At 36.2% G+C, this 24930-nt stretch overlaps 2 protein-coding genes across 2 annotated transcripts in view; one reads left to right on the top strand and one right to left on the bottom strand.

Annotated features, from left to right (window-relative positions):
* NDUFAF5 (NADH:ubiquinone oxidoreductase complex assembly factor 5) overlaps nucleotides 1-1295 on the top strand; it is a 22614-nt gene extending 21319 nt beyond the window's left edge. The window contains exon 11 of the mRNA XM_083369894.1: nucleotides 1-1295. This exon is cut by the window's left edge and continues 299 nt beyond it. The gene's annotated coding sequence lies outside the window, so the exon portion shown is untranslated.
* Nucleotides 1296-3519: 2224 nt separating this feature from the next.
* On the bottom strand, nucleotides 3520-24382 carry SEL1L2 (SEL1L2 adaptor subunit of SYVN1 ubiquitin ligase; the record flags this gene model as incomplete). The annotated part of the gene is made up of 15 exons (XM_083370551.1): nucleotides 3520-3639; nucleotides 6033-6161; nucleotides 7337-7506; nucleotides 10061-10226; nucleotides 11842-11990; nucleotides 12161-12248; nucleotides 12508-12570; nucleotides 12963-13037; nucleotides 13094-13291; nucleotides 14081-14137; nucleotides 19262-19416; nucleotides 22129-22210; nucleotides 22301-22360; nucleotides 22451-22504; nucleotides 24200-24382. 15 exons carry the CDS (start codon nucleotides 24380-24382, stop codon nucleotides 3520-3522), a joined length of 1749 nt encoding a protein of 582 aa, XP_083226677.1.
* Nucleotides 24383-24930: the final 548 nt, after the last annotated feature.

The following is a 24930-nucleotide window of genomic DNA, read 5'->3' as shown; positions in this document are numbered from 1 at the left end:
GTACATCCAGAGAAATGATAGTGTGTATTTCTGTACGCATATATTACCTGTCCATGTGAAAATATGAGAGGTCCAGCTATTCAATCAAAAAATGAATGATAAAGAATAAATTTGGATAGTTGTTCCTATGATTCCTGGGTACTACATGGAAGGTCTAATTCTGGCTGCTGCAATTCTTGCACCTTCTCTGAGATAATGTGCCCTCTGTTATCTAATGGGTTGTTTGATGAAAGGAAAGCCATGCAATTCCACTATGCCAGGCTACAAGCTTGTAGGACTTATATTCTTGTCCAGGATCCCAAGGTCCACCAATGAAGAGTTGAGATGAAATGTAGTGGTATACAGTATGCATATTCTAAGAATAAAGGAACAGTGGGCTTCTACTTGTATGGTTATCCCATAGGTAACTATTACAAGCCACAATGACATTACGTGCATTATGATTTCATTAGAGAAATGTATCATTGCACAAAATGATATCTGTTAACATGGGCCACTTGTGGAATAACTGTATGATGCACACATATGCATTTACGCAACTTATCTCCCTGGTAACGTTCATATGCCAGCCAAAATAATAAAGACCCAGATGTTTTCTTGGTTAAACCCATTTTTATATTTTCTTTCCATTTTTTCCTCAATTATCTAGAACAATAGAGGTTTTTTATGCTGTGTTAGACAGTTACGTCAGGCAGCTATGCTGACTTGGAGCAAAAATATCCAAAGATCTAATGCTATCTCTTATTCTAGCTTTTGCACTTGTTAAAACTGGGGGGGGGGGGTTTCCCAGTAAAAAAATATATTATAAACTACAATAATCTGTTTATAATATTATGTCTTCAGTGACTTTGCAGAGCTGCTACATTTAATTCCTCCTATACATGTGCATGTGTGCCTGTTGTGTATAAAATAAATGTGCTTGCACAGTTAATTGAACCATAGTTTACTGGAATTAACTCAACATGTGATCCACAAATACGCTAGTCACATTTTTAGCCTATTATGTTGTGAGAATCCAGCGCAAGTCGGGAAGCATAATTTGGAAGAGCTAATTAATTGATCTATATACTATCAAAGTTCTTGTGTCTGTAACCTTTAACTGGGAAAACTTCTCTGTAGGGCAACAATTTTTGAATAAAGGTACCTCAAACAGTCTACCTTACAGAATGTTTCAAAAATCTGAAATATGTGACAGTCATGGAATTGAAATTTGGCAAATTTTATAAAACACTTTATGACATATAAATCTTCATAAAACATTTGTATGACATAATACAGTATAATGCAATACAGAATATTACATTATACCCTGTGGTCAACTCCTTATGTTTATGTTACACAGTTCAACATGGGCTATTTTCAAGTGTAGATACAATTTTAATTATCTCCCTGAATTTTCCAGTGATAGTAGTACATTAGAAGTTCTGCCGTTGTTAAAGGCATTGAGGAATCTGGGAAGGAAATATCAGTAAAACAATGACCCAGTGGGTCACGGGTTGTCTAATATGCCTTAAAAAGGAGGTCCATTTCACTTTTGAGGTGCATGGCAAGTTGTGATCGACCAGGCTTATTCATGCTTCCAGATCTATAATAATCCATAATTTTTCTTCCAATGTGGAGGAGATATAAGCACATAATGATACGGGGAAACTGATGTATGGTAGAGCTAAATTGCTGGAAGGGACAGTATTCTTCAGCTGTTCAAAATACATAAATTGTAGTATTTTTGAACTCTGAACTGATTACACATCAAGATGGTTACATGCAACTGCATATACTTGTCCCGAGTATCAGTTACTACCTGTTTAGGGCTTCCATATTCACACAATAATGCTCAACTAATATAGGTGTAGAAACAATCTAAACCAGACATGTCAAACTTGCAACGTCACATATCAGGACAGTTTTGCCATTGCATCCAGCCCGCAGGCTAGCAGTTTGACAGCCCTGATCTAAACAAGCCTCAAATTCCCTGTTATAAACTTATTGGAAGGGTTCTGGTGATGGATCTGATCTATCAAGACTAAAGCCAAGAATACAGATGGATCACTTCTTAAGGATGTAATGAAATGAAAGCAAAATCATTCCATTAGTGTGAAAAAATGCAGAACTGGCCTTGGGAAAGAGAAGGAATGAAAGGAACAATGAACCACTGAGGGAGAAAAAAGTCAACTCAGTCCGGAGAAACTCAAAAGCACAAGACAGACATTAATTTTGTTCAGTATCTATTCACTCTGTTACGCGGCACTCAGGATTCGACCCGCCAAACTGCCGACCTTCTGATTGACAAGCTCAGTGTCCTAACCCACTGAGCCACCGCTTCATTTATTATTGGCTTCATTTATTTGTATAAATGTAGAATCCATAACAAATATTAGAATCTGAAACAGGACAAAAGGGGAGGATACATTCCATGGATCCATTTCATGAGTTCATCCTAGGTTTAGTACTTATTCTCAGATCTACCTTTTGAGTGGAGCACCTTTCATCTGAGTTGACCTTTGTTTTCCACCATCTAGTAGATTATCAATATCAGATTAAACTTGAATAGCTTTTGGTCTTGCCTAAGGATTTCAGTCATTGATACAAAATGTTCAGGCTACTTGTTGGAAAAAAAAAACAAAATAAGACAGTCTATCTCTCTTGGTACTCCGAGGCATAAGCTGTTCACTTTTGCAACTTTTCAGAAATGGTAGATTTCTTCTCTTGACACTACAAAACTCTCCACATAATTTCGAAAGGTTTTTTTTTTCAGCTACTAGACAAGTCGTTCACCTAGATTTTATATTTTGTTTAATTAGCCCAGTTGCCGGGCATCGCACAGTGTACTGAACTGCAAACTAGATGATCTCGTTTTAACCTAAAATGTGTGGAGCTGAGCCCATGAAAGCAAATCTAGGAAGAGAAGAATCTGTACCTGATGACGGATAATGTGGGATAGTCAGGATGATGAGATCTGTTTAGTGCTGGCTCAGCATGATGATGAATCCTGTCAACAGTTCAGATCACCTGGTCTACTTGACCCAGTTTTGGACTAGCAGCAACGCTCCAGGAATTCAGCAAGAATATTTTCTTTCCTACTTAGTGGATTAAATCTTACTGTTGAATTTCAGGGCCACAGTACTTTTAACTTTATAGACTAAAATAAACTTAAAGAGGTACTTTCAAAAGACAAGTCATTTAATTTCAGTGTTTGAAAGATGTTTCTGCCAAAGAAATTGGAAGACATAAGCTAAACACTCATATAAGAAGATATTGCAGGTAAATATCTTGATCAAATTTTATGAAGACGTATTTGTGCCAAATACCTAGGGAAAGAAAAGCATCACCTTGTGTTTGAATCATGTGACTTTCAAACAAAATTTCTGAATATACTTCAGTTTGTACAGCAGGATAGAAAGAGGAGACTGACACACTTAAAAGTCTTTTAGTATGCTTTAATTTCTTTATTAAGCAAAGGCTTTAGAAAATTGAAATTTAAAATCAGCTTAGATAATCCAAAATGTGAACTAATACTATTCAGTTTGGCTGATTGGTCATTAAGAATATCACTAATGCAAACAGGAATATAATCATAAACAGATCCCAATGTACTTTTGACAAACTGTCAAATGCTGTCAGTTTCCAGATTGCAGTAAGCTGTTGAAGAGAAGGAAAGAAAAACCTTTTATATGTGTGTACAAAAAGTGCTTCTTATGAATATCTTTTGTACTAAAGTCTTACTATTCACCCCCTCCCCCCCTTGGCTACTACAAGAACTTTACTGGTGCTGTGGAAACCTATCAAGATATATTTCTGACTGGTTAAATGCAATATTTTGCTGAGAATATATATTCCCACTGGCCTCAGTAAGTCTTCCTTTTGTGTAAATCATGCGAGGATTACAAAGTAATATCTTTCCAGAAGCGTTTTAATACCTCCACAATGTCCTTGGCTGCACTGATTTAGATGTTCTAGAATTTATTCTTGCCTCCCAAAACCATTTGGTTGTAACGACTTTCTTTTTCTTTGCAAAGTATACTCCATCTTTTGTTGCTTTCACTGAAACCCTGTCTGCAATTTCATATTTTTATTAGACTGCGGCAACTTTTTGTTTGCAGAGTTTTTCCTTGTTTTCTCTTTCAAGTGCCTGCCTCTCTTCCATTATTATATATACAGCATAATAATGGAATAACTGTAATTTTCCATGCTGACTCTGCCCATCCCCTGAGCATTCTCATTTCAACTATATTCAAGCACTTCTGAAGTACATCACCCTTTTAATTTGTATGCATCCTCATCAACAGTTAGTGGCTGTTCCTTTCTGTGCTGCAAAGGAACTGTCACATCTTGGGCAGTAGGAAAGGACCTCTTCTGCAAGGCCTCCCCACCCACCAATTTCCAGGAGGGAAAGATCAATATATGTAACAGATTGATGTATGGACCACTCCAGTGACTCCACAGATATCTTTCTGTTACTGGCTTAGCATAATACAAAATCATGGTTTGCTAAACCATGCTTATGAATGTTGCAGAATGCACTAGATAAATCACGGTCTATAAACCATAACAACAAATCCACGCAAGAAACCCAGATAAGGAAATGTGTTAAAGGCAATTTTTGCAATATGAATTTGACAATATTCTCTCCCCGTAATCATTCTTTATATTCTGTGTAATTTGCCACTGACATTGACATCCTCTGTGCTTTCATGTACCAACCACCTTTCTTGAAGTTATTGCTTATGCCCGGAACAATCTCCATTTCTTTGTTTTCCTTTAACACTCTAAATTTATTTATTAATTAAAGGTGTTAATGAATTGTTAAAGCCTTGCTTGATCTTTCATATGATCCCCTTCAGTATAATGTAGTATAAATGCTAACTTCCTTGCTTGCCTTTCTTTTATTGGGCATCTAACAGAAACAGTAAAAGCATCATTGCTTGTTGTTTTGACAACAATCTGACACATTGGGTTAACATTAAACAATAATGTCTAACAGTCTATCAACTCTTTAGATGGTGAGTAATGCTACTAGCAAGAGAGGCTATATTAATATTAAAAACTAATATGCATATTTCCTGAATGTGGTTATTTTTTTATTAGTAAACAATGAAATTCTGCTAGTATGAGTAGGTGGTAATACAGTAATCATACAGCCACAGCCATACAGATTTGGAATGCAGATTTCTTGAGCTTTTGTTGTCCTAGTACACAGGAAAGGTTTTCGCCTATCTGTAGGTTTCAGTTTGGTTTTTACACATGTTCAACACAGCTGGTGGATGTTAGCATACATGCCAAATACTTTTTTGAGATTATTTGCAGTTTTGTTATCTGCGATGGCAATATTATTTGCAATATATCTCAGGTTTATAATAATAATAATAAGTAAGTTGGAAGGGACCTTGGAGGTCATCTAGTCCAACCCCCTGCTCAGGCAGGAAACCCTAAACCATTTCAGGCAAATGGCTGTCCAGTGTCCTCTTAAAAACTTCCAGTGTTGGAGCATTCACCATGTTTGGAGGCAGGTTGTTCCACTGGTTAATTGTTCTAACTGTCAGGAAGTTTCTCCTTAGTTCTAGGTTGCTTCTCTCCTTGACTAGTTTCCATCCGTTGCTTCTTGTCCTGCTTTCAGGTGCTTTGGAGAATAGCTTGACTCCCTCTTCTTTGTGGCAGCCCCTGAGATATTGGAACACTGCTATCATGTCACCCCTCACCCTTCTCTTCATTAAACTACACATACCCAATTCCAGCAACCGTTCCCTATATGTTCTAGCCTCCAGTCCAGTTTTGACATTTAACACTTAAAATAACCAGCATCATTTTTTAATAGCAACCTTGCTTTAAAAACCACAAGTATTATAAATGTAAAGCAACAGCTGTTTCATAAAGAAAGTATTCTGGAACAGCTAAGGCTGCTAGATCCGGACTTCAATGATCTGGACAGTCACTAAATGACATCAAAATATACAAAAAACTAAACAGCTAAATCCAGTATTTCTCATACAGCTAACATTATTAGAACAGACTGAATTTATATAAATCAGACTTACATTGAGAAGTGGCAGATATGTAAGCGCATGCATAGTCTCGAGTTTTACATATGCTAGGAACACTGGCACGACAGCATCTGGGGTGATTTCAGCTGCCAGTTCATACCATCTTCTAGCTAAATGTATATCCTAAACATAAAAAATAATTTCTAAAAATAGCAATTTGCTTTGGTTAAATACAGCTACTGGAAACTGCAACTAATCTTAGTCAGGTTTACTTCTATATAGACATATGCGTGTATTTTCTAGAAAGAACATAATTGTAGAACTTTTTTAGAGTCATTTTGCTTGAATGTCCTGAAGAGACAGTATTGGACAGGGATAGGCAACCACGGCTCTTTTATGACTCATGGAATTCAATTCCCAGAATTCCTGAGTCTGCTATGCTGACTCAGGAATTCTGGGAGGTGAAGTCCATGAGTCATAAAAGAGCCAAGGTTACCTACCCCTGGTATTGGATATGAACCAAAGATCTTAACATGTTTCATGTTGAAAAAAATTAGCAGAAGGTTCTAGTTATGAAACATTAATTACTTGGATTCTATTGTTATTTTCTAGACATGGCTTAGATAAAGAAATCAAGAGCCAAAGCCCTACAACTGATATTCTCATTTGTGTGATGGCTTTCCCATTGCTGACGTCCATTCTTTACAGTCTCAGGACACAACATAGAGATTCCTGCGTGGGAGGAAAAAAAATGCTTCTGCACAGAATGAAACACTATACTCAGGCAACACATTTTAGGCACCATGAAAAAGCCTTGAATTGTAAGTTACTGTAGTGCCAAATAACTTGTCCAAGTCTGGATATGATGCCTATTCACTTGCGGAGTAGGCTGCAAAATGTTGTGGGCTGGTCTTAAGCATTTTCTCAACTAGCACTCTTCCAAAATACTGGATATATTAGTCTATAGTTTCCGTAATTCCCAACTAACATGCCTAAAAAGCGCTGGGTGAAAATGATGGAGATCAGAGTTCAATACATTAGTGGGGGGAGGGTTTTTCTGAATTTTCAGTTCTCCATGACAAAATAAATCTGATTTATACTCTACAATCTACTAATCTGTATTTTATAACTGAGCTAGCAGATGTCATGGTCCACTTATTTCTTAATGCTTTACATGTTCTTTAGTCAACAAGTTATCACTAACATTTTAACTTAGAAAAATAGCCATTTGGTCTTCAACTGATTAAAGCTCATCCTATTGCATTAGAAATTGTTTTGTTTTGTATTAATTTACTAGAATGTTTACAATAAATATTAACATTAGTGTTTGAAACCACCTCAGGGCTAGATTACTTTACCTGGGAAACACCTAAACCATGTTCATACATGTATGCCAGATTGAACATGGCTTCAGCATTGTGTTGAAATACAGCAAGAGTATAATAGGTTACTGCTAAAGCATAGTCTTTTGTTGTTCCAAAGCCATAGAAGTAATAATCTCCAATTTTAATTCTGGCAAATTCATTACCTGTAAAACAAATACATGGAAGGGATAAAGATGATGCTGATGATGATTTTATTGTGTATCCTGCACATTATCTACAATCTTGAAATGATGGCAATAAGCTTTTCAGAATCATAATTTTCCACTATCTTTTGAAGAATCTTGGGAAAATACAAACATATATCCTACATGGGTATTTTAAAGTATTTATATTCTACCTTTCCATCTACAGGGGTTTGAAGACGGCTAAAGACATAAAACAAACACTTAAAATATAAAACAGTGAATATCTTCCTAATTCTCCCTAAGAGCTTGTCTAAACAGACAAAAAAACGGACTGAGTCTATTTCCTGACTATCAGTGTGTTTCCTGGTTTGGAAGCAACTTAGGAAGAGGTTCTCTGCAATGTGCCAACAAAGAGACCTCAGAATCAGAAGGTGAGAACCAGTTTAAGGTTGCCTGCTGATCTTATAATCTTAATGGTTTCTTATCAAGATGGAATTTTTGATAGGGAGTAGAATTGACTTACTGTCTCTCCTTGCATAAAATTCAATTCCATTTAAATCTATAAAGTCCTCAAAACATCTTATTTGATTTCTGAAAATGTTAGGAATTCCATAATAAAACTTTCAAAGCAGCTGACAGCAGAGTAATTAAATTATATTTATGTTGTAACCTTTCAACAGAATTTGCCATTACATGAAAAAAATAATCTTATTTCATAAAGTACAACTATTTTAATCTGTATGATAGTTTTGGTCAGTAACTAGACAGAATTCAACTCATTTATGTAAAGGAGACCATCTTTTACCATTTGCAATTCACAGAATATACATTGAGCGGACAGGGGATTTTATCTATTTTATAAATGAGAAATGATTTGGTTGTTGTCATCCAGCATTACTCTATTTTATGATCAAACTCTAAAGCAATATTATTAATATAAAACCTATTAGCCAGAGAACACTTTGGCAAATGTTCTAGTCCATTAGGGGGGAAAATGAACTCTGACTCTCTCTGATAATAGAAAAGTAATGGGTTCCTCACTTTGAGCTGGACATCTCTTGATTACATGGAAATAACCATGAAATCTCTTGGCAATAATGTGGAAGTGGTTTACCATCTCCTTCTTCAAAGCAGGCTATAAATTAAGTCTAAGTGAGTCTGGCAGGTTGATAGCACTTGTCTGCTTAACTTCTACAAAATCTAGTCACCATCAGGGCACAGAAAAGGAAGAGACATACTATAGTTGCTGTACTTGAGCAGGAATTAAAGGTGCATAGCTAAGTCTTCACTCTCCCATGAGTTTATTTTTGTGCTCTGAACACTCACAAAGAGGCAGGTCAAGGAACTGAACAAATAACTTTCTCTAACAAACAAAACATTCTTTTTTTTCTGATAGAATGAAATGACTTGCATGAAATAACAACAAAGTAAAGCAATTTAAAGCTTTTAAAGCTATCTTCTGCATACTAAAAATAAAATGGGAGGCTATAAGAAAGTCATTAAGTGAAAATTGACTGGTACTGTGTTTTTTCCCCCTGAACTGATTTCAACCGTTGGTTAAAATGGTGTAATCATGAAAATAGGCCAAACAAAAACAAACAAAAAAGAGCAAAGAACAAACCCCAAATAGGCATATTGTTGGTTTTTAATATTGTCTCCTTTTTCTTCTTGCTGGATTTTGTTTTCATTTAATTGTTATCTCTAAGCAGCCTAGACTCACTACAAAATTGGGCAGACTCAAAACAGAAACAGACAAACATAACATTTAATATAAAATGAGTGTCTAAGAAAATGCCATCTTAATAATATTTTAGTGTTGTCTGCATATTCTGTATCCAAAATACTACATGTTTCTTTGGGACGGCTTTACATAATAACATACTGTAACTAACGTAAGAGTACAAAAGATGAATAGGGCACTGGAGGCTAAAACATATAAAGAATGGTTGCTGGAACTGGGTATGTCTAGTCTAATGAAGAGAAGGATGAGGGGGGACATGATAGCAGTGTTCCAATATCTCAGGGGTTGCAACAAAGAAGAGGGAGCCAAGCTATTCTCCAAAGCACCTGAAAGCAGGACAAGAAGCAACGGATGGAAACTAGTCAAGGAGAGAAGCAACCTAGAACTAAGGAGAAACTTCCTGACAATTAAAACAATTGATCAGTGGAACAATCTGCCTCCAGAAGTTGTGAATAGTTACTGGAGGTTTTTAAGAAGAGATTGGACAACCATTTGTCTAAAATGGTATAGGGTTTCCTGCCTGAGCAGGGAGTTGGACTAGAAGACCTCCAAGTCTTCTAGTCCAACTCTGTTATTCTGTATTCTGTAATCGTTTCTTGCTACTTAGCTGTAAAAGCACAAAGAGGAAATTATGTTAATAAAAGAAGATTGCTTTTAACTTTGTTCATACCTTGACTTGCAGCTTGCTTCCATAAGAGAAGAGCCAATGGGTACACTTGATTTTTATGTAGAAGTTTAACTTTTTCTGTAACAAAATTGTGGCATCACACATCTTAATGCAGTCCTTCTATTGCAGAATGCAAGAATGAGCTTAATAGGATTTTCCCTTACCAGATTCGATGATGTAAGCTGAATTAACCTGAGCTTCTTCATAGCCCATTTCAGCTAGATAGGCATATTGAACAAGAGATGAGTCTATATTACCAGACTGGTAAGCAAAGTATGCTGTCCGGAACATTTCTGACCATTGTCCTAGCTCACATACAGTTTTATAAAGCTGAGGAGCACAAAGAAAGCTATTAAAAACCAGCAAATAATGATTGGAGTATTTGGTATCCCCTGTTTTGATTAACAAATTTCATGTTTATGTACTACCTTTCTTGCAGTGACCTTGAGATCGAATAAAAGGTATATACCCCACTTTACAAATAGTTATACTGGGGGAAAAAGAGTGATGATCTATTGGAAGTCATACACTGGAAGGGTAGATTCGAGTGAAGGTGTCTTTGTTTCAGTCCTTCAAGGTAGTTCAGACAAGAAGCACCAACCATGAGTATAGGATATTAATATTACCTTTATTGTAAGGTAATGTTGCAAGTCTGAAAGCACCTCTCCTCTCTCCCTCACGTTTAGTCTTTTAAAAACTAGGGAAGGGTTCCCTTCTAAGATGCTTTCTCCATACCCATCTCTACTTCAGATTCAGATTTTGTTTATCAGATCATCAGATCGGTTCTTCCTATCTCCCAAATTCATTCGAACGTACAATTACATTCTGATCCAAGATCATCGCTACACAGCACTGAAAAACTAAAGTTAAAAAAGGCTTGCTTTTGATATCGAGCTGTGGTGGCACAGTGGTTAGAATGCACTACTGCAGGCTAACTCACTGCTCACTCCAGGAGTTCGATTATGAACGGTTCAAGGTTGACTCAGCCTTCCATCCTTCCGAAGTCAGTAAAGTGAGGACCCGGACTGTTGGGGGCAATATGCTGACTCTGTAAACCACTTAGAGAGGGCTGTGAAGCACTGTGAAACAGTATATAATTCTAAGTGCTATTGCTATACTTAGTTTTATATTAGCTACTTTTAAAAAATACTAAAAATATTATGGGATGTAACATTGAATAAATTATGACTATCACAGATCAATGGAAGTTCAATACAACTAAGCCCCCCCCCACCAAACCAAGTGAAAGATGACTATACAACTTAAGCAGAATTACACCATAGCGGCTTTAAAAAGGGAGAGTCATCTTCCAGGTAGTGAATGACCAACCATTATCTGTTCTTAGAAGAGGGGGTGGGGAATGTCACTGCATGAACTGAATGTTACTCTTTAAAAGAAAAACTACAAGTACTACAAGATATTCTCTCAAATAATATTTCAGTCCAGTAGTAGAGCCTTCCCACCCCCAAATGAGAATTATGGAGGTGATAAAGGAAGCAGCTTAAAAATAGATGTCCCTTCCTATAGTACGCCTATAAAAGAGATCTGTGCAAGTTGGAAGTCACCCAATGGGACTTATTTTCAAATACAGATGCACAGTGTAAATATCTTTACCCTGATTTCTGTAGTCTTTGGTGTTCCTGTTCCTGAACAGTGCATTAGACACCATAGAACAATTCAAGGCAGAACATTTCAGGGTTAAATTTGGAAGGAAGGATTCTCCCTACATCCACAAGCATCTTCCAGCTATTTGGATCTTGTTACAACAATCTCATTTTGTTGAATGGTGTTTATTCAAATAATCGTATGTGGGTGAGATCCCTCCCCCCCTCCCCCCAATACCAACTGATACAGGACAGTAAGAGGATAACATGACAACAGCTGTTGATTCAATTACTTGTAAGGATATTGTGATTATCTTAAGCAGATGGTTGCAGCTACTTACTTCCACTGCATTTTCACATGATTTAAACACTCCAGTTCCTTCAGCATACATCTGAGCCAAATAGTATATTGCAAGGAGATGGCCATTTTCAAATGCCAAGTAAAAATATTTGTAGGCAAGTTTAAAATCTCTTCTCACTCCTAAACCATCTGAAACAAAGTTTAATTTGGGAGTTTTGGATTTTCAGTAGGAAAGAGGGAGGGAGGGAGGGTAGGAGGGTGGGAGGAAGGAAGGAAGGAAGGAAGGAAGGAAGGAAGGAAGGAAGGAAGGAAGGAAGGAAGGAAGGAAGGAAGGAAGGAAGGAAGGATTTAGGACTTACTATAATACATGACTCCTAGCTGAAATTGGGCATTGTCATATCCTTTCTCAGCTGCTTTTTGAAAGTACCAAAAAGCTTCAGTGTAATTCTGAAAAGTAAATAAACTTTGATGATTGAAAGCAGAGTTGTAATTCTTCTCTAGTTTTTTATTGCTTCATCAGTGCCTCAAAAATTATTTAATACTAAATTATTAGAAAACAGGATTCAGTCCTACATTCAAAGTCTGCACATGTTGACTGTTTTTGAACTCTTATGGGATATTACCCTACATTAGATTGATTTTTCCCGCATGATTTTACTCATTAATATGTAGGATACGAAAAAGGCTTAATGAAATTAAGACTTACCAGTGGAACACCTCTACCTTTTAAATAAAGGATACCAAGCCCCCAGAGTCCAACAGAATTACCCTAAAGAATATGAGAGATAGTTCCATTTAGACATATCAATAATCTTCATCAATAAAACTGACAAGTACTAAGTGATTTTAAATATTTCTACCTTCCACAATATTTGCCTTGATGAATATCAATCCATTTCTGGTCCAAAAGCATCAGATTTAATCTCAGTATTATTTTTATCCATATGTATTATGTATGTCCAATATGATTATTGGTATGGTATTATATGTTCAACTGTGTGCTCATTGTGTCAGTATAGAAGTGCTACACTTACATACAATTTCATATTTCTCTTTCTTACCCTGCAAGACTCCCTAGCTAAATTAAATGAACATTTCTACAAGTTCCTTGAAATCCATGCGAAGTCCAAGCAAAAATATATTTAAAAATTAGTACATTACCTTTTCTGCTGCCTTGGTGAAGAACTTCAAAGCAGTAACATTATTCTGAGTCACAGTACTTCCATCTAAATACATCTGCATATATTAAAAGGACACAGTTTAGCTGATGGATGTAGAATACCTCAGCGAAAATTCCCAAAGAAACTGTTATGCGCTGTTCCTTTTTTTTTTTTGTATTTTTGGTCTGACCTAGTTTTATTTACAGGAAGGAATTGAAAATAATATGAGTCCAAAGTGAACTCAGGAAAGACTACATGTACCTTTCCAACGAATGCCATCCCAGCTGCATTCCCTGCCTTTGCCGCTTTTAGGAAGTAGTAGAAAGCTTTCTGATGAAAAATAGTAAGGAAAAGTTAGCATTTCTATAACAATGTACTTTCTAATTTGGGCTTTTACGATTTTATTATTATTATTATTATTTCATATACAAAGGGAAAGAGAAAAAAGGGGGGAACGAGAAATTAAAAGAATTTTTTAAAAAAAAAGTTCTTGAAAACAATGTATCTTCTCTGGCAGTAGTTTTTAATGATTTATCAGAAAGTACTGCAAGGTCAGAATAATCCCACGCTGATTCTAAAACTGACAATACTGTAATTTTGCGGCTTCAGACTTTGCTTATGTGCTTGGATCTGTTCGTGAAATTAAGAGAGTTGGGATTTGGTTCTGAGATTTTTTTTCTCTCTCCCAATTTTAGGAAATCCAGTTTCCTTTTGAAAAACTCAACTTGAAATATGATGGGAAAATGAAAACCCAATGTTTCCTAGCATTTAAATCTGAGGTGGGATCCAAAAGAGAAGCTAAGCTTTATTCTTCTCAGATAATGCTGATGAAATTCCCACATTGCCATCATTTCTATTTCCTCTGAAAATAATTAGCATCAGCCTTTCAGCTACATTTGGAACATACAGGAATTTAAAAGAACCTGTGTACTATACATGTTTGCTGCATTTTAACTACTACCCATTAAAAATGTTTAACCAGGATAGCCTTTAGATGGGAGTTCTTGGAGTTTTAATCTATCATTAGGCTACTGGGATTAAAAAAGCATCTTTTTAAACATTTTGAAAATTGGGAATGTGCATGTTAATGAATGTTAATGGAAATCTGAATATACATACAGCATGGTCTTTTTCTAGTCCTCTTCTTCCCTCAAAATGCAGCTTACCAAGATACATCTGGAAAAAATGAATTGTTGGTATGTAAAGTGAATGAATTATATCAAATGGCAAAAGAATAAGATCTTGGAGAACTGTATGGAAATATGGTATCTCCATAGCAATTATATCCTGCAATTATACTAAGTAATCTCTTATGGATCATTACCTTGTAAAGTTTGAAGGGCTTTACATAGTCCAATGACATTATGAAGTACATAAGTAGAAATGCTTACTTCAGAAAAAAATAATACCTATAATATATTTATATATATTATATTTATTAAATTTTTATACCGCCCTTCTCCCGAAGGACTCAGGGCGGTGTACAGGGCAATAAATATCAAAATATACATACAAAAGTTAAAAAAGATTAAATAATTATGCCCAATATAAAACAATAATTAAAACAATGTTAAAACCAAATCCAAACCCCAAACCCATCAGACCAGGCCGGTCTGATGAGGAAATGCAACAGACTTCTCTAAGAATGAAATTCTAGAGCAGGGGTGTCAAACTCAATTTCATTGAGGGCCGCATCAGCATTGCAGTTGTCCTCAAGGGGCTGGGTGGGCGTGGCCTACTGGGTGGGCAAGGCCAGCTCTACATTGTTTGCATCAAGGGTGCCTATGGGGGCCTGGGCAGGAGTGGGACAGATCTGAGGGTCTCTGGCAGAAGGAGGGTCTCTGGGCTGGGGCCAAGGCAGTGGGGGCCGTTCCCTCACTGTTTCCAGGATGGCTTCGCGGGCCACATGAAACCAGGCAGGTCACAGACAAAGTATCAGGTTAAATATGCTTCCCTGAGATGCAAATATCAATTCACTCCAGTTTACTGCCAAAACAACCAAATGGATATTTACAATCAGGATATAATTCTGAATAAATGGAGTGGTCATCATAACTAGCATATAAGTGTTAAAGATAATGTCTAGACACAAGCCCTAAAGAAAAAAACTTCATGGAAAAATAAAGAAACCAAAAAGAATTATCACAAAAAAGAAACCAAAAGCACTGCTATGTATGAAAGTATGCTCCCCGAAACTTGGAAATTTAAATATGCTCTAGAAAACACTGTTAATCATAAAGCTGCAGAGATTGATAAAATATCAGCAGAATTGTTTAAAGTCTTGCAAAATGTTATTGGTAGTGCTGTAGCGATATTCTCTCTTCTACTTTGTAACTGATTTCCTGGAAAAGATCCCCAAGAAGATCACCCCCACCCTTCCATAGATGGAAGAGGCAATTTAATTTTTGCGGGGGACAGAAATATATTGAAATGAAGTTAATAATAGTACAGTCTGGATAAATCTGAAAATTAAGAAAACCGTTAAGATTTCACATCTGAAAGACTATTGATGAAATTACAAAAAAATAACTCTTTGTTTTAAAAGTTGGAAAATGAATAGCTACTGACATCTAGTGGAGGATTAGAGCATTGAACAACAGCTGCATTGACTCGGAAATTGGCAAGATGCCCAGAAATAAAAAATAACTTGTTCCTTTGAACCTTAGCCAAATAGAAAACAGCTGGGAACAGAGGAAAGAAAATACACTGGATCACCTTTTGCAGATTGAGAACTATATTTGTTTTAAAACTGCTGACCTTCTGGGGTTATAAATACTTACTGAGCTATTCTTTAAGGCCAAGAATTGTTTGCAGAGAAAGAAAAACCTTGACATTTGGCTAATCTTTTAGGGGGGAATTTTACTGTGGTTAAACATTCTGGACTACAATTTTGGCTGACTGATAAATTGTAAGACCCCCTGAACAAAAGAATTGTTATAAAATATTGCTTCTAGTGGTGCTTTGACAATTGGAAACACATTGGATTATAAAAACCATATATAAAGGTAAGAACTATATAAGATTTGGTTATTTGGACTTTAAGATTGGCTGGTTTGAAAGGTTAAACACAGAGACTATGGTACCGGTGAAAGAATATCTGGAGGAGAGAGATAAAATGGATGTTGTGTACCTATCTAAAAGTGGCAGGAAACCACACCTAATATCTCCTTCTGAAGGCCCCAGCCTGGAACATCAGAGATCTACAGGAGCAATACTCCAAGATGAGGCACATATTTTCTAGGAGGAAATGCTGAGACAGATTCAAATGACAATGGTTTCAAATCATGATGAGATTAAAGACAACTTTGATGGCATAAATGAGCACATTTGTAACCTAAATGTACAAGTAAAAAACTCTAAAAAATCATGACAAAGAATGAACAAACAAACAAACCATATAACAGAACACAAACCAGAGGACAATGACCCAAAGAGGGAAGCTACAGATGAAAAGAACTACAGTTTAATACAAACAAAAGAAAACTTGCAAGGTTTTGCCACAACAATGGAAATGGAAAAGATATCTTATTTTTCAGGGCTTCAAAATAAACTTGAAGATAGGAAAGAAGATCTAACAAAATGGACTTTAGAGCAGCCAGGATAATCATTAAAGTTTGGGACACAAAAAAATGCACATCTTATCTAACTTGTCTTTCCTGTTCCCAATAACATTTTCAAAAATGCAGGAAGAATCCCCTGGCAAGTTGAACACACTGACTTGGAAAGCTACCTGGCAAAAGAAGAAGGCTAGAATTAGATTCAAGAGATTTGATTTGACTTATCAGATGGAGTACTATATGATTAAACACTTGTTTGAATATGGTTAAACAAATAGATAAATTATGGATATAAAGGGGTCCTACAGTAAGTGGCATTTGATATACATGTAGTATAGTATTTTTATAATATATGAAACATAAAAATATTGGATGGTGTATGTGAATGAAAAGTTTGGATATTTAAAGGTTATTAACTTTGAGGAAATTATGACTGATAAGAATGGTTTGAAATTAAGCTTAAATAAGAATCTTGAAAACAGGACATATAGTGACTTAATAAGATGACTTTTATAAATACAATTGAAATATAAGCTGATCAGAAAATATGTTATATGCTGATGTTACTGTTATTTGTACAAACACAAGAAAAATGTTTATACACAACTTTGTATGTATCAATAATTTTAAGAACTATATTTGTTTAATATTGACAAAAGGAGAATGCTATTGGAAGAATAGAAGATCAAAGAAATATATCATTAATTAATATATTGATTATAGAACTATAGAAATTAATTATTATTGATTTTTTAAAAATATATGAACCCAGACAACACACTATTTACTAAGCACTAAAAATGTTATTGTAAAAAATCAATAAAATATATTAAAAAAAGAGACAAGTTTAATTTATTACTCAGTACTAATAAGGATCTCAAAGAAGGCTCACAACTACTAAACAGTTGTACATATCTCACCTGTAAGCAATACCATTTCAAAATTATGTTACCTGCTAATGCCAATCCAACTAAAATGGGAAAGAAATAGTGAAATGGCAACAGAATTTATCTTTCTAGGCTCAAAAACCCACAGGAATGATGATTATAATATAAAGAAATACCTACTTCTCAGAACAGCGATTATGACAAATCTAAACAAAATATAAATGGTATGTTGTATCAAGACCAGGGTCTTCCCATTCATTTAGTATAGCTATGAAAGTAGGGCTATCAAAAGACTGAACAAAGAAAAATGAATACCTTTGAACAGTTATGAAAGAGAATACTATTGAGAGTACCTTGGACAGCAAGAAGAACAAATAATTTAATACTAGATTAAATAAATCCAGATGGTTCACTTGATATACAAATATTTACCTTAGTAGGTAGAGTCTGTCAATATCGTTGTGTGGATGAAGTGCATAATTCATTGTCATTATTTTTCTTGTCTTCCTATCCATTGCTTTTAACTTGAGTCCAGTCCACTACTCCAAATGTGTATCTAATGACTGGAATTGCCCAGGTGTTGATTGCCTTGATGGTATTTCCTCCATTGAGTTTCTTCACTCTCTTGATGTTTTCACCTCTAATCTTTGATTTGACTTCAATGTGCTTCATGTTGTCAGTTTGAAGGGTACCCTTGTATTTGTAATAATCATCTTCATCCAGATTCTTGAAGTTATTTTTGTAGGGCATCTTGAGTCCTTCAGTCTTCATGATTTTTCCATGTTTGATGGTGAGTGTGGCACATTTGTTCAGTTATTGCAAACTCCATTGCAATATCTTGGCGGTATATATGGTGTCAAGGTTGAATTGCTAAGATGCCAGCTAACTTCTATCACTACTCAACTTACCAGAGAAACAGAGGGGAGGGGTAGAAAGTGGAGGAAACAGGAGTCCAAGAAGCCATCCATGGACCATGAGAGCCTACAAGAATGCCAAGTCACTAACATAGGTGTCTGATGGAAAAGTGGACCATTCCCATAACAAACCAAAGATGTATGATTGGACAAGATGAACCCCTGGTGGGTGGGTGGGTGGGGGTTAAGGGAAGCTGTTGTTAACTAGGCAGATTTTCACATGGGAAAATCAGAGCTGGTTTTGCTTCTTCAGTTTTGAGAAGCAAAACCAATAAAGATTCATCTTTTACGGAATTTCAAAGCCTTGAAGATTCCTTGATTTTGAGTTTGTCAATCAGACAGTTGACATAAGGACAGTGTTGAGCAGCAATTCTATGTCAGGTGGTGTTTTTCCATACTGCTTCAGACCGTCCATGTAAAGGAGGGATAGTCTGGCAGATGTTTTTGATGTTTGATAGCCATGGACTGATTTATTCAGTAGTGTTGAAAGAAGAATCAGTGGAATGACAAATAGTAGCAATGATAGTGAATTTCCTTGGAATATTCCTCTCTTGATATTAACCTCTCCCAGTCTTTCACCATTGACCTGCAACCTGTGACCAGTCTGTGCCTTCTTCTTGCAGCAGTTAACTAGGTGGTCAGCTTCTTTGCATAGGCAGCACTTATTGTTGCTGTCTTCTTAATTCTGGGTTTGTACGTATTTTGTTTATTATTATTATTATTATTATTATTATTATTATTATTATTGTTGTTGTTGTTGTTGTTGTTGTTGTTGTTTCTGTCTATCTGTCTGTCTGTCTGTCTGTCTGTCTGTCTGTCTGTCTGTCTGTATTGTGCCTATTAGATTAGTTGTGAATTCAGAAAGTGAGTTAATGCCAAAACCAAGTTTAAGACCTTATGTGAAGCAAGTCAGGAGGAAGAAATTTAGGAAAATTCTCTTACTTGTATTTGTGTGTTTCCTCTTTCAGCCAAATGCTTAAAGTATTGATATAAATCCCAGTCTAAGAATTCTTCATTAATATTCAGCTTTTCTGGTCTTTCCATCAGTCTCACTCTTTCAACTGGTATGTCTTCATTTTTTTCTAATCCGTTAGCTACTATTGATAACAATAATAATAACTTACATTATCAAAACAGCTACTGTAGTTTATAAGATATAAACACTACAACATCATCCTTCAGGTGACAGAGAAAATGAACAACTGTTACAGATTTAGTAAACCAAATGGAAGAGATAAAATAGACAACACTTTGGAAATCAGGTGCTTTTTTATCAGCTTCAATACAATAGATGCAGTGGAAGATATTATATCACACATTTAATTCCAAGTAGATTAGCACAAATAGCCTATACTTATTCATCAAAATGTTGGATGGGTTGCAATCAGAATACGTGATGGATGTTGAAAGGGGATGCCATATTGGAAGACAATATTCAAAGAATTATAACTAAACAATAAGTAGAGTATGTGCCACAGTTATATATTTTTGAGGGTGATGATTTAAAGTAAACAAAAATGTCCAGAGTTGCTTGATAGTGAGATGGGTAGGGAAGGAAGGAAGGAAGGAAGGAAGGAAGGAAGGAAGGAAGGAAGGAAGGAAGGAAGGAAGGAAGGAAGATAGAAAGAAAGAGAAAGAAAGAAAGAAAAAGAAAGAAAGAAAGAAAGAAAGAAGGAAGGAAAGAAAAAGAAAAGAAGGAAGGAAGAAAGGAAGGAAGGAAGGAAGGAAGGAAGGAAGGAAGGAAGGAAGGAAGGAAGGAAGGAAGGAAGGAATTATATTCTTATTCCGGCTGCAAAATTGAGAATTTCCAAATAACCTATCATTGGATAATTAATCTGCAAAAAAATTGCTTTTATGGAAAAAGTGACTGATAAAACTTGAATACTGACTATGGAAGGGGGTGAATCACATTTTAGTCAAATAAGGAAAGATTATATAAATTAGGATTTCTATTAATAAATTGAGTGCTATGTATAACCTATGATTAAATATTAACATCTACTTTCTGCTGTAATCTTGTTGTCTTTTATTCCTCTATTTATTTGAATTTATTGCAGAATAGTAAAAGAGTATGCAAAATAGAATATTTAAAATACTAAAAATATTTTTTAAAGAAAATGGAAGGTGTATGACTGGAAAATGGGTACTGTGATCCTAAACATTTGCCTACCAACACATGCAAGCAAAATGAAGTTAAATCAAAAATTATCCAGAGTGGATTAAAAAAAATATCTATTCACATTGAGGGGAAAGGAAGATGATTTTTTAACCAATTACATGAAATTCCACTGATGCAATCTTTTTTTTTTTAGTATATTCCAGGTAGCGAAAGCCAAGTGGCTCCTTGATATGGGAAAAAGTATTTATTTTATCTGTTTTATCTATTAACATTATTTTACATTGCTTGTCACATAGTTTGCACGAGAACTGATATAATAATACAATTTCTTTAGTACATTTTATGTTTTCTGTTATGGAAATGCTTATATAGATTGACATTCATGTCTCAGTAGAAAAAGCTATATACACAATAAAAAGGTAAAGGTAAAGGTTCCCCCGCACATGCATGCTAGTCGTTTCCAACTCTAGGGGCCAGTGCTCATGTCCGTTTCAAAGCCGAAGAGCCAGCGCTTGTCCGAGGACATCTCCATGGTCATGTGGCTGGCATGACTAGATGCCAAAGGCGCACGGAACGCTGTTACCTTCCCACCGTAGTGGTCCCTATTTTTCTACTTGCATTTTTACAGGCTTTCGAACTGCTAGGTTGGCAGAAGCTTGGACAAGTAACAGGCGCTCACTCTGCTACGCGGCAGTTGGGATTCGACCCGCCAAACTGCCGATCTTCTGATCGACAAGCTCAGCGTCCTAACCCACTGAGCTACCACATCCCTTTTATATACACAATGGCAGGATTCAAATCACATCTCTTTTCCTTTATTCCCTGCTGCTTGGCCTGTTATCTTAGATTCTCCGTGCAAAGAGTAAACAGTGATCTGGCTACATTGGAAGAAACCAAGTTTCTTTTTTTCACCTCTAACCTTGAGCAGGAAATTATTTGGGACGATTTTGTGGCTCAGTTGAGTTTCTACCCATTTCAGCAAGCAGGAGAGGAAGGGCCACATCAACAATACACTGGTTAATACAATTTTGATTTGATTATTACTTCTCAGTTAATGCACTGCTTCCAACAAATGCCCACACATTTTTCATTAACTGTCAGATAGGCTGTTTGGCAGAAGAGAGGAATCCATCATTATAATGAGCACCTTAGGGCTGTAATGTTGGGTGTGTCCAGATGTAGTACCTCAAATTGTAGCCTTTGTTTTGAAGGCGAGCTTTGTGTTCCTAGACTCTTACCAAAAAAGCAAAATCATAGGCAGTGGGGTTCATATATCTGAAAACACAAGATATGCTATAATGTGGAGGGAGTTTTCTGCCCTCTGCACACTCAGAGAACCAAAGGACTATTCCTAAATTCTATTTACAGGTTTTAGGAACTGAAGTTTATGTAGATTACTGTTGTGCACTTATTGAATCTTTTTGGGTTTTGGAAGTTTTTTTAAAAAAACTGTTCTGCTCAAGGACATTTCATAAGTGAGAATCTTTCCATTTTTCCCTGTGCACTTATGACTGCCTTTAAGCAGCAGTTTGTACTCCAAATAAATGGATCCCAATGTTCTTTTGAGAATTTTCCCCTTTTATATTGTGTAAAGTGAGGGATTTCCGCCCCTCCCCATTTTTTCTATAAAGGTCTTAAACTACTATACATTTTAAATCAACTGTGCATTCAACATACCAAGAGCACTCACCGAACTTTGCAACTTTCTTATAATTAGTTAATGCTGCTTCACAATTCTTTGGGACATTGATTCCTAACCAGTAACGATAACCCTAAAAAAAAAGAAAAGAAAAATCAAAATCATTTTCCTTATTATTTAGGAATTTAGAACCCAAAAGAATTGAAACATATGTTTTACAAACCACAATCATCTGAGATACAAGATTTCCTCCAATACTAGCAAATGTGTAATATATGAGTGCCTAAGGGGGAAAAAAAATAAAATCATGCTAGAAATATATTTTGAACGCCATTTTAGACCAGATTTAACAGACCAGAGCATTTCATTTTACCTTTGCCTGATTATGTTCCACTCCTATTCCATATGATGACAAGAATCCTAATGCCTGTAGAACCAAAAGAGCAACAACAGAACGTCTCTTCACCAACTTAACAACATTTGTTAAATTAAAATCTTTATGATAAAGTTACCGTGATGTGGTTTTATCAAAATTCCCTGCAATGATTAGCTTGGATTCACTCCCAGATAAAGAATCAATTGGCATACACTATGGTGAGATTTAAGGGATGCGGTGGTTCAGTGGGTTAGGACGCTGAGCTTGTCGATCAGAAGGTCGGCAGTTTGGCGGTTCGAATCCCGAGTGCCGCGTAACAGAGTGAGCGCCTGTTACTCGTCCCAGCTTCTGCCCACCTAGCAGTTCGAAAGCACGTAAAAATGCGAGTAGAAAAATAGGGACCACTACAGTGGGAAGGTAACAGCGTTCCGTGCGCCTTTGGCGTCTAGTCATGCCGGCCACATGACCACGTAGACGTCCTCGGACAAGCGCTGGCTCTTCGGCTTTGAAACGGAGATGAGCACCGGCCCCTAGAGTCGGAAACGACTAGCACGCATGTGCGGGGGAACCTTTACCTTTACCTTTATGGTGAGATTTAGGGAAGGTCAGTAAAACTCTTATTACATTATTTCTGTCCAAACGCTTTCCATAGTCCAACCTATCTTTCCAACCACCATGCCAAAACCAACCACACTCCCCTTTCCAAACTCTGTTGTTTCCTACAACCACCCTATGGATGGAAGGCAGCATTCTGGTATTCACACCATCTCTAACCCTATTAGAAAGCACATTCCCAGAGGATCTTAAATCCAGTCTTTAACCTTATTAAAGTTCACCCTTGTTAACTTGACCATAACTCCACTACAACTTTCCTTTGCTGTTGTTACTGCCAACCCTTGCAGCAATGGCTATCACCTTCTACTCCTATCTCGCTTGCCATTGTTACTGATGTCATTCCAGCACCAGCTGGAAGTTCTTATTAGCACTGGGCTCTGCACTCCTCCACTCCCAACCCTACTCCACAATTGCTACTAATCCACCTGTGTGCCATTCCTTGCCAACACTCCAATGACATCTCCAGCAATGGTGGCAATAGTAGCCCCCATGCCTGGCTGTTGCTGCTGCCACTCCAAACCCAGACAGCCACCCTTCAGCAATGATTATTACTGTAGAAGAGTTGTTGTCACAACCCACATTGCTCCAGATTGAAAGCTCCACTTCTCTCATCTGCAGGTCAAATAACTTTCTCTACTACTTTTGTAGTCTTACCAAAATAGTAACCTTCCAGGTCAACTCCACTTTCCAGCTTTCTCCAACCCTTTATCCACTACCATGGAACCCTCCATCCCTCTCAAATCTATGCAACCTGAATTATATTCCTTCTCCAGTCCTCTATCCTCACACATAAATTGAACACCACCTTCTCTGATATCATTTTGAAAAAAAATGTAAAGCTGGCCTTTTAACATTCTTATAAATGTACATTCCAGCTATATACTCTCTTCAGAGAATTCAGGCTTAAGTCTTGCTCTAACTTTTTGATCAGCCAATAAATTTGTGGGTATATTTTATGCATACATCCAAAACTCCTTGTAAAATTAGTCAGCTGAATTCATTATTTACTTACCCCTTAGTTGAGATCTCTTTGTTCCATGTACATACACTTATTTCCTTTCAATTATTAATTATTCATTTTAAACTGACTAGTAATTATTTAAAGCTGCAGTTAATTAAAGAAACACATACAGTCTGGCTTCTATGGGACCCTCCTTCAGCTAAAAGCTTATACAGTAATACAGCTGCTTCTACATTTTGAGGACCATTATATCCAAAGAGCATATCAGCTGCCAGTCGTTCCATAACTTTTTGCATTTCTTTTTCTTCTGCCTCAAGATGATGTCGGCGGTTTCTGTTTCGAAAAAGACACATTTCAGATTTAATCAGTCATATTGATCTCTCCCATATATGTATATATGAAAAAGTAGCTGCAGTGTGAAGTTCCCACCTCTTGATGCATAGTAACTGGGTCAATTAAAAATTTACCATCTCATTTAGAATTTGATGATGGTCAACTTTGTGCACGATGAGCCAGTTTGACCACTGGGGAAAGTGCAAGAAACACATGTAGGGAAGTGTCTTCATCTCAACAGTCCCTGGGTCTGTTTCTGCCTAGCTTATTGTTATTTAGATAAATCTGTATTTAAGAGGCAAAGGAAATTTATACTGTCTGTCTGTCTCTCATAATTCCATCTCTTTAAGATGTGGATTGGATAGAAGCAACTTTGTGAACTTTTTGTTCAAAAACTGTGTCTTCATATATATTTTTTTAAAAAAATATATTTACTTCAATTATAATCATTGATAGCTGGTCTAATCCATATTTGACATTTAAAACGTCTACATTAGGACCATTTTCTCTTTTTAATGGGATGTTCTGCTACTTAATTACTCAGTATTTGATGCTGTTGGAGAAGGAA

The sequence above is a fragment of the Vipera ursinii genome (assembly GCF_947247035.1).
Source record: "Vipera ursinii genome assembly, chromosome: 1".
Taxonomy (NCBI): domain Eukaryota; kingdom Metazoa; phylum Chordata; class Lepidosauria; order Squamata; family Viperidae; genus Vipera; species Vipera ursinii.
Note: the sequence above shows the minus strand (reverse complement) of the source record. Positions and strands in the feature narration are given on the sequence as shown.